The sequence below is a fragment of the Alexandromys fortis genome, unplaced genomic scaffold, assembly GCF_014885135.2.
Source record: "Alexandromys fortis isolate MF-2015 unplaced genomic scaffold, M_Fortis_MF-2015_v1.1 scaffold_201, whole genome shotgun sequence".
Lineage (NCBI taxonomy): Eukaryota > Metazoa > Chordata > Mammalia > Rodentia > Cricetidae > Alexandromys > Alexandromys fortis.
The window spans coordinates 2343588-2356444 of NW_026068087.1; the positions used below are offsets into that span (position 1 = coordinate 2343588).

General features: G+C 41.6%; 2 protein-coding genes across 3 annotated transcripts in view; one reads left to right on the forward strand and one right to left on the reverse strand.

The window, feature by feature from the left end:
- The window catches only part of Slc26a4 (solute carrier family 26 member 4), a 48686-nt gene that overhangs the window by 33496 nt on the left and 2333 nt on the right, over window positions 1–12857 (forward strand). For both annotated transcript variants that reach the window (XM_050122329.1, XM_050122328.1), the window contains 5 exons: window positions 4924–5019; window positions 5520–5750; window positions 7625–7679; window positions 8576–8721; window positions 12082–12165. In XM_050122329.1, the coding sequence (XP_049978286.1) occupies window positions 4924–5019; window positions 5520–5750; window positions 7625–7679; window positions 8576–8721; window positions 12082–12165 (612 nt within the window). The remainder of the gene's footprint in view (window positions 1–4923; window positions 5020–5519; window positions 5751–7624; window positions 7680–8575; window positions 8722–12081; window positions 12166–12857) is intronic.
- Window positions 1183–3526, reverse strand: LOC126488684 (armadillo repeat-containing X-linked protein 3-like). Its single transcript, XM_050122330.1, has 2 exons — window positions 3441–3526; window positions 1183–3361 (listed from the first exon to the last, which is right to left on the reverse strand). Exon 2 carries the CDS (start codon window positions 3077–3079, stop codon window positions 1931–1933), a length of 1149 nt encoding a protein of 382 aa, XP_049978287.1. The 5' UTR covers window positions 3080–3361; window positions 3441–3526; the 3' UTR covers window positions 1183–1930.

A 12857-nucleotide genomic window follows, 5' to 3' on the forward strand; every position in this document is an offset into this window, starting at 1 on the left:
AGGGGAAGAGAGGGGGAGGGGAGGGGAGGTAGACAGACAGGGATTTGGAGTTGGGTCTGAGGCATGCAGGAAGAAAGCACAGAGGTAGAAATCTGGGACTTGCTGAGTTCCAGAGGCTCTGTGAACAGGTTGCTTCAGCAGAGGCAGGTAAGAAAATCCAGCAGCCTTTCACAAATAGATACAGCTATTCAAAACAATACCATGCCTTGAAGAATTTTTTTTTACTTAATAAATGTTAACCTTTATTATTATCATTATTATTTATTAAATGACACTGAAACATAGAAGGATGCCCCAGCAAAATGAAAGTTAATCAAGACCCATCAACACTACATTCTGGGTAGTACTTAAAGGTACTCACATTTCTCGATTAACTGCTGCTATATGCAAGAATAGTGTAGCTACTTTGCATAAGTTCTCTCATTCAAATCTGATAGTCAGCCTTATCTTCACCATCACCTCTCATTCTGAGGTGGAACCGTCAGACCACCTCATTTGGGGCCTAGATATTTTCCTCTCAGTACGCATTCAAATTAGTCACCCGCTACATTCCCCCATACTTTTCTTTTTCCAAACCTTTCTTAAAAATCAGTATTAATTTTTGATAAATAAAAAACATAGATGAATAATAAGTACAAAAAGTAAGTATCACTCATTATCTGTCATCCAAATATAACTCTTAGTACTACTGGGTGTATATAATTCCATAAATTTTAGTGTCTTCTTAAACATGATTTAACCCTCCCCCCAATATGTAATCATACTCTGAATACTGCTATCTAACTTACCTTGCTCACTTAACAATGTATGACGAGTGTCTTTCTAGCAATACTGAGTTCCATCAGCGCATTTATCACACAGCGTGGATATTCTTTAACCTACTTCGTCAGTTCAGTGTGTGGAACACTGGAGTTGTTCCCAATGTCACTACCTTAAGACAGTGCCGACAAGAACAGCCTTGTAATACAATCTCTGGCCACTGATCCTTCTATCTCCTTAGGACAAAAGGGTTACATATTTTAAGGCTTAATGATATGTATTGCCAAATACCCACCACCAGAGTTGGAAAGGATGCATTTTGCTACACCATCCTTGATGACACAGTGTGGGGAGGACATTTATATTGACCCCAATTCTTTTCTAGTTAAAATACATTCAACAAGCCTTCTGCAAGGGGTTTCACACAGTTTTCCAGAATTACTTCGTTCCACTTCCCACACTCTTAACCTGAAGAAGGCTATTTTGACTACCATAAGGCTTCCCAAATCAATGCTTTTCTTACATCATTTCTCCTCGACTCTGGTCTCATGGAATGCACTAACTTCCCTACCAGATTCAGGACTCCCTTTCAATGGCTCTCACCTCCCTAAAGCTTTAAACTGACTCATGTAGCCAGCCACCAAAGCCTTTGCCTCTTCTCTGTTCTGAAGGTACACATCTGACAGACTGTATGCTTCAAATGTTCTCAGGGTTTGGTTTTTTGGTTTTTTTGTTTGTTTATTTGTATGTTTCTTATCTCTACAACTAGATTATAAACCAAACAACAGGATAGTTTCTTTCTTCTTCTGTTATTTCTTTCCAGCATTAACATAAATCTTTATTGATGATACACAAATAAAATCAATGCAAATGACAGAAAGGAGCCTACTTAGGATGAATTGGTTCACTGTCACTTATGTAGAGAAAACAGTAAAAATATCTCAATCTAGGCAGCGAGATAAAAAGCAACAAACATGTTTTCAGGGCAAGTAGTATTCATTCATCCAACTTAAACCTGAAGACAAACTCGGTTAAATATCAGTATCAATGATACAGTATGATATTCATTATTCAAAACTGGCAGCTGAAAGGATTCCTTTGCCATATAAACAAGGTGGAGAAAAAGAATAGTTTACAAGGTGTGTTGCTGCTATATTACAAAGCCACCAAGTTATTCCTGGCTTTTTGGGAACATATGCTCAGTCAGTTTGGCTGCAAATTTTCCAACTTTTACTTTCACTAGAAAATCCTGGTGGCTCTCTATTTCCAGAACCTTATCGGCACACACTTGAAATTCTTTTAAAAAGAAAAAAAGCGAATTCTCACTAAAGTGATTCTGAGCAGGCTCATTTTCTTCCCATTTGAAATTGTCATTGATGTTCTCAAAAATGATCAGAAGTTTAAGAATAACCTCTTTGTTCTCCTTCTTACTAAAGAGGGAGCCCAGCGAAGCTGGCACTTGCGCCCTGAGCAGTTCTCTAGTCATGGCTGGGTTTTCAGCCAGATTCAAAAGGAGTTTCAAAACCTGAAGTTTGGTTTCTTCATTTCCTGCTGAAAATAAGCGAAAGAAGTCTGAAATGGAATCAGCAAGTATGTGCTGATACTCATTAGTAACAGTCATGTTTGTAAGCAATCTGAGTCCAGCCAGCTGCACAGATGAGTTCAATCGAGAAGTGACTGTGTCATCGCACACTTGATTCATGTATACCTTAAGCCTACGCTGATTTTCAGCGTTCACGCTCAAGTTATTTAGGACAATTAAAGCCTTTTCCTTCACGATGGGATCCCGCGTGTTGAGAATCTTTGCAACAATTGGGAGACCACCCAAATCCCGAATAATATCTCTGTTAAATGCATAAGCAGCATTATTACCTAGAGCAATTAAAGCTGCTTCAAGAATATAAGGCTTTTCAGACATCTCAACCAAACAAAGTACTTTTTGTAACTCTTGAGGGGACAAAACAGTATCATCTGAGTTAGGAGAAGCCCTTTTCTGGACAGCTCTCCGAGCCCTCGTAGCCCTGGCTCTGGCCCTGGCTCTAGCTCTGGTCCCTGCTTCAGTGCCAATCCGGGCCCAAGGTGGGTACCAAACGATACTCTTGCTCTCATTACTGTCATCATCATCATCAGACCAGTCATTATACCTGGTCCCAGAACAGTCCCCGGCATCATCCACATCAGCAGAGCCACCCTCGGCCATCTTCTCCTTGTTCTGCTTTCTTCCTCGGGCCAATCTGTAGATGCAGTAGATGCAGTAGCAGGCTCCAGCCCCAATCACCAGGCCTGCAGTCACCCAGCCTACTTTCCTGGCGTAGCCCATGCAATCGTCCCTGACAACGGCAGGGACCAGGAAATAGAGTGGCCACTCAAAATAGGGGAAGAGGGCTTCGGGCCTGAGTGCAGGCCTATGGAGAACGATCTTCTTCAGTCACTTCGAAGCTGCAGTAACTAGTTCTGGAGATAAACCTCCTGGGAACAAGCAGCTTGCCCCTTCTTCCTTTACTGTGAGGTGTTGCCACGCCCAACAATCTTTCTGCTCTCCACTGATGGAGGGGGAAAGTTCCTCCCTTGCTTCAAGCAGTGCCACCTGCTACAGCAGACCCTCAAATCGACCTTCACCGATCTGGTTAATTTCCTTCCTCTTCTCTTGCCTGGCGTGGTACCACAACCTACGGAAAGACTGCAGGGATCCGGGACAATTTCTTTTCCGCCTCCTTTCTTCGGCTGCAGGCCCGCCCGCCCTCAGGGTAATAGGGAGCTGGTACTCCTTGAAGAATTTTTTAAAAAAATAGTTTAGTTCATGAAATACGTATTTTTATTGACATATATTAGTTTATTACTTTAAGAAATAGTTTTAAATGTTTAAAAAAATAGAAGAGGGGCCGAAAGACAACTTCAGCTGTTAAGAATATTTCCTGACCTACCAGAGGAAAGGAGCTTGGATGCTGCACCCATATCAAGTGGCTCATAAATACAGCACCCAGGGATCTGGGATCCCTTCCGGGCCCCTGTACACGTGTGCACATTCACACACACACACACACACACACACACACATGAGTAAAATATTTTTAAAAGAAAGTTAATAAAAGAAGTTTTAGTTGCAGACATTGGGTCTCACTTAGGTGTCTGTTGCTGAGATAAAACACCATGACCAAAGGCGACTCAGGGAGGAAAGGGCTTATTTCATCTTACAGCTCTAGGTCACTTTCGTCACTGAGGGAAGTCAGCGCAGGCACTGACGCAGAGGCCATGGAGGACGGCTGCTTACTGACTTGCTCCTCCTGGCTTGCTCAGCTTGTTTTCTTACACAGCTCAGGACCTCCTGTGGGGTGGCACTGCCCACCTGGGGCTAGGTCCTCCCACATGGATCATTAATCAGGGAAATTCCCGACAGATTTGTCTGCAGGCCAATCGTAGGGAGGCATTTTCTCAGTTGAGAGTCCTTCTTCCCTCCTGACTCTAACCTCTGTCAGGTTGGCATAAATCTCACCCACAAACAGTGTGAGGAAGGTGGTGTGTTGGGTGTTGGGGAAGTGTTCACTGAGAGAAGATAAGAGCCGAGGAGGGGACAGGGGTTGCCTTGCTGGAGTAAAAGGTTCTTGTCTCCAGTGCCATCCTTGGAACTTGGAATTTCCCCGAGTGCTATCTTCCTGTTTCCAGAACAAACTAGCTCAAAGGGGAGCTAACAAACTTTTCTCCATAACAAAGTAGCTTTGTGACATCAAGAAAATACAGACTTGAAGCTAAACATTTTTTTCTCCTTGATTTTGTCTTTTTTTACTGGCTTAGGGCCTTTAATCTGCTAGTATTCTGTCCTTGTCTTTAGTGGGATGGGGTGCCTGGCAGGAGTCTACTCCCTCAGACCTCACTTTTTTTATTTTCTGTCAGGGGTTCTTTCAAAATAGTATCTTTTAAGACATAGCCATTCCGGGGTCTGAAAAGATGGCTCAGCAAGTTAGGAGAGCTTATTGCTCTTTGAAGTAGGGAAGCTCACAACCACCTGACACTCCAGCTCCAGGGCGTCTTACATCCTCAGGACTCACATGTGCACATACCTACATACGGACACATAACTAACAATAAAAGAGAAACAGCCCCTCAGAAAATGCCATAGAATATTAAGAACCAGACATTTTAAGTAACTAACATTTGTTCCCAAAGGTTGGATTTGATGCCATTCGAGTTTATAATAAGAGGCTGAAAGCACTGAGGAGAATACAGAAACTCGTCAGAAAAGGACAACTGAGGGCAACAAAGGTGAGAGAGCGTCTTTCTTCCCCTTTCTTTGGTGAAAGCGGTTAGACAGATGACAAGCGTGTATCAGGGAACAGCTGATCTGTTCCATAGGCTCTGGGGAGAGGGTGGGGTAAATGAAACCTGTGGAGCTCCCTCAGAACAGAGTTGGCCCCCATTAAAAATGAGCATCCATACTCATTTTAAACATTATTTTACTGAAAAGAACAAGGTGAAGACTCAATGGCAGAAAATTACAATAGTAATTTCATGAGCTTTCACAGTTTTTGCTGTGATTTTCTGTCTCTCTTGGAAATGTCCCATAATCACCCAGAAATCCAATTTCGTTCATTTTCTTCTTAGAGAGCACCAAAGTATAGATAGAAGTAAAATTCATTCCTCAAGATGCATACCCTTGCTAGACTGGTTTTCTAAATAGCTCATTTAGGACTTTTAAACAGTTTGGGGTGAACTGATGAAAACTGTGTTTTTGACAATAAAATTGGCGGTCTTTTCTTTGTTAGAACGGGATCATAAGTGATGTTGGCTTATCAAATAATGCTTTTGAACCTGACGAGGATGTTGAAGAGCCAGAGGAACTTGATATCCCAACCAAAGAAATTGAGATTCAAGTGGACTGGAACTCGGAACTCCCAGTTAAAGTGAATGTCCCCAAAGTGCCCATCCATAGTCTGGTACTGGACTGTGGAGCCATATCCTTCTTGGATGTGGTAGGAGTGAAGTCACTGCGAATGGTGAGGTTCTGGCTGTCTGTACTGGACACTTGGGGTGTGATGCTTTATTTTTTATTTTTTGGTAATGATAAAGTAATGGAATGGGTCGCTCAACTGTGTGAAAGGGCTTTATAATTTGCCCAAGTGAATTTTCTTCCCTCTTCTTCATCCTCCTTTTTGGCAATAGAGCAATAGAGCTTTGGAGACAGGCTCTGTGAGATGAATCCTGCCTCCACTACCAAGAACAAGTTTCTTATCTGCCTTTGTCTTGGCTTCTTCTTTGGTAATGTAAGCATAATGGTGGTATTTACTATACAGGTACCATGAAGATCAAATAAGCAATACATATAAGGAATACAGAAGTGTCTGGAACACAGACATCTCTTAGACAATGTTAACACTTAGTATGTTTTAGTTTCCTGACAATGTAAATGAGCCACACACACAAAAAAAAAAAAAAAAAAAAAAAAAAAAACAAGGAAAAGTGGTAGTTTGTGTTAAGTATTATATTCTACTTGTTACGGAACAGTGAATGGACTGGACTAGAAGAGGCAGCCATTGTTAATAAGGGCAGGTCATACCCAGGAAGTCAGGGCAAGAGTGAGCAACATGCAGGACAGAAGTATTCCCAGAACCGAGAGCAATAGCAGAATCTCAGTCCATTCATTTGATGCTTCAGTGTGTGCTCATTGCTCCAGCTAGCAGAAGATGCTTGTGATAAGGCATGCCTGAGCTCTCTCCTGAGAGAAAGGCAAACAGTAAATAATCACACAAACAACCGCAGTAAGTGCTTCACAGTGTGTTTAATAGGTGTTACCCCTGGTGTCAAATTTAGATGAAGCTTTGGGTAATGATCAAGAGGGTCAGACAGAGAGGGCCGCAGGATAAGGCACCAACCACAGACATAATTACAGGAACCAGGATTCTGTCTAGTTTTAGCTTAGCTGTGGGCTACCACTGCAGGAGTAGAAGCTGATGCCAGGGTCTGGGTGCTGGGTAGGTAAGCAATTACACTTGGCAAAAGACTGTGAGAATATGCTGCGAGGCCCTGTTCTCCCAGCAGGTCTGTTAGCTCATTTGAGAACACATGCTGGCTGCTTCTTGTTGTTTATTTCACTGTGTGCAGTGACTCAGACCCATTATACATTACGCTGGCCAGTTGGTTTAATGACTTTGTAGAGTACTGATGCCAGAGTATGTTCCACACTTGAATAGCTGCTTATGTTATGGTGACAATTACTATGGCTCACAGGCCTAGGGTCTGGATTTTTTTTTAAATCAAATTTTTAATGATCATTGTAAATTCATATTTAGTTTTGAGGAATATTAGAGAGATTCTGTGTACCTCCTTCCTGTTTCTCCCAACAGTTACATGGAATAAATAAACTATAGTAGAAAAGTGCAGTTAAGATAATGAGCATGGGTACATTTAAAACAAAGACCTGGACAGTTAGTGAGATTTTACTTTTTGAATAAGTCTTATTTACTTTTTGTTACAGTGAGCAAGAACTATTTGGATGCCTAACTACTCCATTGTTCCTTCTTTCTACAAATTATTTGTAGAGTACCTCTGTGCTATGAATTGCTGGCTACCCAACACTGGGTGTTATGTTCCTCGGCCTGTTTTAAAATAGGCCGTGCTATGTAACCTTCAAATTAAAAGCCCCTCGCTTCAGCCTTTGGAGTGATAGCATTGCCTGTATAAACTACCGTGCTGGGTGTGCTATTTCTTAAGATATATGCACATACAACTTTATATACAGCATCGTGTCAGTCTGAAAATAGCTATGGTTTTCCAGTAATAAACTCTCCTGGAAGTCTTGATTAACCATAGAGATGTTGATATTTCTCCAGAGCAAATGTTTAAATATGACTGGATTCTTTTCTATTTTTAGATTGTCAAAGAATTCCAGAGAATTGACGTGAACGTGTACTTTGCTTTGCTTCAAGGTAAACGCCTCTGTGCACACCTGTCAAACTTGCCCACATCTTCTCCCTTGGAATGTGAAGAATGTCATCTTAGTTACCTTCAAATACGTAGTTAATCACAATATTAGATAATTATGTGCTATTTCCAAAACTCTTTATCACCACAAACAATTGTGCACCAATTACAATAGCTTAGGGCAGCTTTGAGCTTTGAAAGAGATTTTTTTTTTCAATTTGTGCCACATGGGTGGCACAGTCTAGAAGCTTGTTTCCTGTTGGTGGCTACGGGGACATTGCTTTGGAGTGAGCCGAGGGGAGACAATGAAGATCTTTTGGAGCATGTCTGTAAGTAGAGGAGGGTACCAGTGCTTAGGATGAGTTCTCTGAAGGAGCTTGAGGTGGGGATTTATGCACAAGTGGTTGAGGGAGTGAGGGAAGGGGAACTAGGCCATAGATGAAGCTGGTCAACCACCTGATGTCAGATGTTTTATTACATAAGTGGCTCTGTACAGAGGTGGTTATGCAAAGTTCCACTTTATACCCTTATGTGCCAGTCAGTGGGTCGGGTCAAGTATGTAGGGGGATGGAGCTCCCCAGGCCTCTTCAAGTTAAACAACTCCCAGTGGCCAGATAAAATTCTCTGAGAAGGGCACAGCTGTGAACGAGAAGCCAGGCTCAGGGCAACTAGGGATGGGAATATTGGCTTGGCAAAAGGGTCACCAAGACAGACTGCAAGCAACTGTGGGGTGACCATTCCGTGTGCTGCTGGCAAAGGAAGGTACTGTGGGAGAAGCCAGGTCAGAGTGTAGAAATGAGGAAATGATGAAGGGTGCTACAAAAACTAACAAAACACCGGATATCGTTCGATGTTACAAAAATCCTTTTTCTAGCAACTAAACATCCTTTTTCCTTTGCAGACGATGTACTAGAAAAAATGGAGCAGTGTGGGTTCTTTGATGACAACATTAGAAAGGACAGATTCTTTCTGACGGTTCATGATGCTATACTCTATCTGCAGAACCAGGTTAAATCCAGGGAGGTCCAGGATTCCCTTCTAGATACGGTAAACACTTCACCTGCTCCATCCTGAAAACCAGCATAGAAGAAAAAAAACCCTCTGACTTTTAGGCCATCTGTTCAACTTCTAAGAGCCATTTTCTCATCAGGGAAGTGGGGATGAAAACCACTCACTGGGGAGGGGGAGGGAAATGGGAGGCTGGGAGGAGGCGGAAACTTTTTTTTTCTTATTCTCAATAAAAAAAAAACTATAAAAAAAAAGAAAAGAAAACCACTCACTGCCGGGAAGACAGGAGGACTAAAGTAGTTTCTAGGAGGGTTCCCGGTAATGCCCAAGACTCGAGAGTTCTGCAGTGTGCGTGCTCCCTGACAAATGTGGCGTTAGCTGTAACACAATTTTAGAAGACAGAACTGAATCCTGGCTTTTCTGTGATGTGTATCAATGTAGTGTATATTATACCAGCGGGGATCCTTAATTTACAAAGTTAAGATTTAACCCACAAGTCATCTTTGAAAAGCAAACAAAGAACAGAAAATGAGGGACTGTTCAGTGGGCAAAGGCTTGATTGCTGTGCAAATGTCAGGATCTGAGTCAGTTCCTCAGCACCCAGGCTTGGCGGTACGTGCCTGTGACCTCACTGTTCAGGTGTGGAAATAGGTGAATCCCAGGGCTCACGGCCAGCCAGGATAGCCGTAATGGCTCCCTGTTTAGTGAGAGACCCTATCTCAAAATATAAGATGAAAAGCAACAAAGAATTCTGAGGAACCTCTGACCTGCACATGTATCCTCACAGGCAAGTATAGCCCCACACAAAAACAAATAAAACGATAAACAAATCCAGGTTTGTTGTAGGAGGGCACTTGTTTGTTCCCAGCTGCTCAGCCCCGAAATAACCACACAGAAACCATATTATTTGCAATACTGTTTGACCAATAGCTTAGCGTGTTTCTGGCTAACTCTTATATCCTAAACTAAATCCATATCCATTAATCTGTATATCGCCACATGGCTGTGACTTACTGGCAAAGTTTCGGCATGTCTGTCTCTGGTGGCAGCTCCATGGCTCCTTTCTCCCAGCATTTGGTTTAGGCCACCCCTTCCCATCTCTGTTCTACCCTATCAGGTCAAGCCAGTTTCTTTATTAAGCGATGGTATCGCAGCATATAGAGGGGAATCCCACATCACAGGTTCATTTTCTCCCACAAAATGGAAAACACTATAATTTCCTAAAGCCTTATTTTGTCAATTCTCTTTTCAAATAATGAGAAGAGGCAAACCTGCTTGAACTCATTGCCTAGGTTTACTGGAAGGCCTAAATGAGAACCTCAATTCTCATGATGCTTTCACAGTGAATTTGGGACACCGTAGCAGTTTCTTCTTTGTTGCTGTGATAAAAATATCACAACCAAGAGTTTACTTCCACTTATGGTTCCAGAGGGTCCACAGTGACAGAGAAAGCATGGTACAGAGTCAGGAGCTGGAAACTGGCTGGTTACCTTTTATCCACACATAGAGAGAGGAGAGGAAGTGGAGCAGGCTCTGAAACCTCAAAGTGACATTCTTTCTCTAGCAAGGCTCCATCACCTAAATGTTCTATAACCTCCCCAAACAGTGCTTCCTACCGGGGACTAAATGTCCAAATATATGAACCTATGGGGGACATTTTCCATTTAAATCACTGTTAGCATCTATGAAAAACAGTTATCCTTGTAACATAATCATATTGTATAACTTATGATGTTTTCTAAGGCTAAGAGAAGCAGATCTTTATTACAGATTAGGAGTTGGTGCTCAGAGTAGAACTAATCTAGAAACTATTGCATTATTCTTTTCAGCTGTCAGTGCAGAGGATGCTCTGCCAATGTTTCTGGGGAAAAGAGCAAGCCAAGCTATTGAGAGGGTCCATCTCAAATACTCAACTGTCCACACCTACCAAAAAGAAAAGCTAGGGACTGGAGAGATGGCTTGGTGGTTAAGAGCTCTGGATGCTCCTCCAGAGGACCCAGGTTCAGTTCCTAGCATCCCCATGGTGATTTATGGCCATCTGTCATTCCAGTCGAAGGGGATCTGATACCCACTTCTGGCCTTTGAGGGTAACAGACACACACTTGGCACACATACATACATGTAAACAAAACACTCAAACACATAAAATAAATGAAACTCTTTTCTTTTAAAATTGCACCACTTTTGTGCATTTTTTAAATGCCTAGCTTAAAATTTTCCAACTTAAAAAATTCTAACCCTAGGTTAAAAACAAAGCTGGCTTATATAGTTTTTGAGATCACACATCAAAAGCAAAACAAAACCATGGTAACAAGTTCCTTCTCAAAAGGAAAGCAGTTATGTGGTTTGTTAGCACCCATTCTGATGTAAAGTCTTAGGCCACAAATGCAATGAAGCTGAATGAGGAACAGTGTGCTTATATGCCAGACTACATGGATTCAGTCTGTGAGGTGCTGTGAGTGGCTGGCATAGATTTTCACTTTCAGTGTGTGTTAGCCTGAGTATAAATGATTGCTTGCAAGGTGGGCAGAGTATTCCTGGCTCCAGTGAGATTGGGAACCCTGCCTGTCTCCACAGGCTCTCACATGAAACCTGATCCGTCCTCACCTGGTGGTTTTCTTTCCTTCAGAAAGTCACTTGTTAGGCAAGGATATTTAGATGCAGAGATTAAAAACCTTTTCCACCCTTTGATCTATGACAAGATTTATCCTAGAATAGCCACAATCTGTAGCTACCATTCCCATCATATTTAGACTGTTTGTACAGGGACTTGGTCTTCTAACTGATTTTCACATCAATAAAAGCACTGAGCTGTTTGTGAGATGAAAAGTAGAAAACCAGTAGTACAGGATGGCATTTTAGCTTTGCTATATATTTGGTATTGCTTTTGAAATGTCCTTCTCAATGAATAAGACAAATGCAAGGTGTATTGATATCCTCTGTAGAGAGGATTAAATAATTATACATTATCTCTAAAAAAGCAGAAATGTCCTAAGCCGTCAACTTCTCCTTCAATAAATTAAGTTCTGCTAAATTCAAGCTGGGCCCCTTTATTGTCCTCAGTCACCAGCCCACTGTAGTATAGTCAAAGTGTCCTCAGAGCTGTACGAAGCGCTCATAGCTGTCAAAGGACAAGCATTATTGACTGCCTGGTTGAGGGTGTCTTGTTAAGAGGCACAACTTCAGAGACAGAGAAGGAGCTGTTCAAGGAGTTTGCACAGTAGAAAACTGGACCAGTTTGAATGTACGAGAAATATAAACGAACAAGAAATTAGAAGAAAATTCTGAAGTACAGATGACAAATGACAGTACCAGTAAAGTTTAAATCATTTTTGGTGGTGTGTGCTGTATTTGATGCTATTAGATTTCCAATAAGTACTGTGTATGTTCTTTATCAAGATCACCCTCATTCAAGACTGTAAAGATCCTCTTGAACTGATGGAAGCAGAGAAGAATGAGGAAGAACTTGATGTTCAGGATGAGGTATGGTCATTATTTTCTTATGTAGAAAGTAATTGGATTTAGTACTGAATAAATGGTGTGAACAAGTAGTGAGTAGTCTAAGAGCCATCCAGGGAAAATGCAGAATCATTCTGAAAGGCTTCATAGAAGGAGAAATGGAAAGAAGACATTCCCTCAAGGACGACAAGGTCTCAGGAACTGTAATCTCGGGCACACAGAGTCACTGCAGTGACTAGAAGCCACAGGCAAGTTCTGATTTTATGTTGAACTCAATGTTCACTTCTTCCTAGAGACCTAAGGCTCTGGGATAGGGAAGTGGATGGGGGACTCCTAACTAAGGCCACAGTCAGTCTTCACCTGACTGATGATGGCTTACACACTTCCTTTGCACCAGACTGAGGATGTTTCGGGAGCTTTGTGCCACCAGACTGTTCCTAGGAAAGTTGACTGACCTTGAAGAATGTGAGTAAATTTTAGGGTTTTACTTCTAAATAAAATGAGAACAACAATGGAGGATCAAAAAAACTTTTTATCATAAAATTAACAAAAAATATAATTAAAATATGATAACTTTATATTTGATCTTAGCCAAAAGGCTGAGAAGTAATTAAAAGAATTTTAAGTTGAAAGTTTTCTGAGAAACTGATAATGTTCTCAGCCCATGCAGAAATCCCTCCTACTCAATTTAGATTCTCTGTGAAAATTTCCAGACA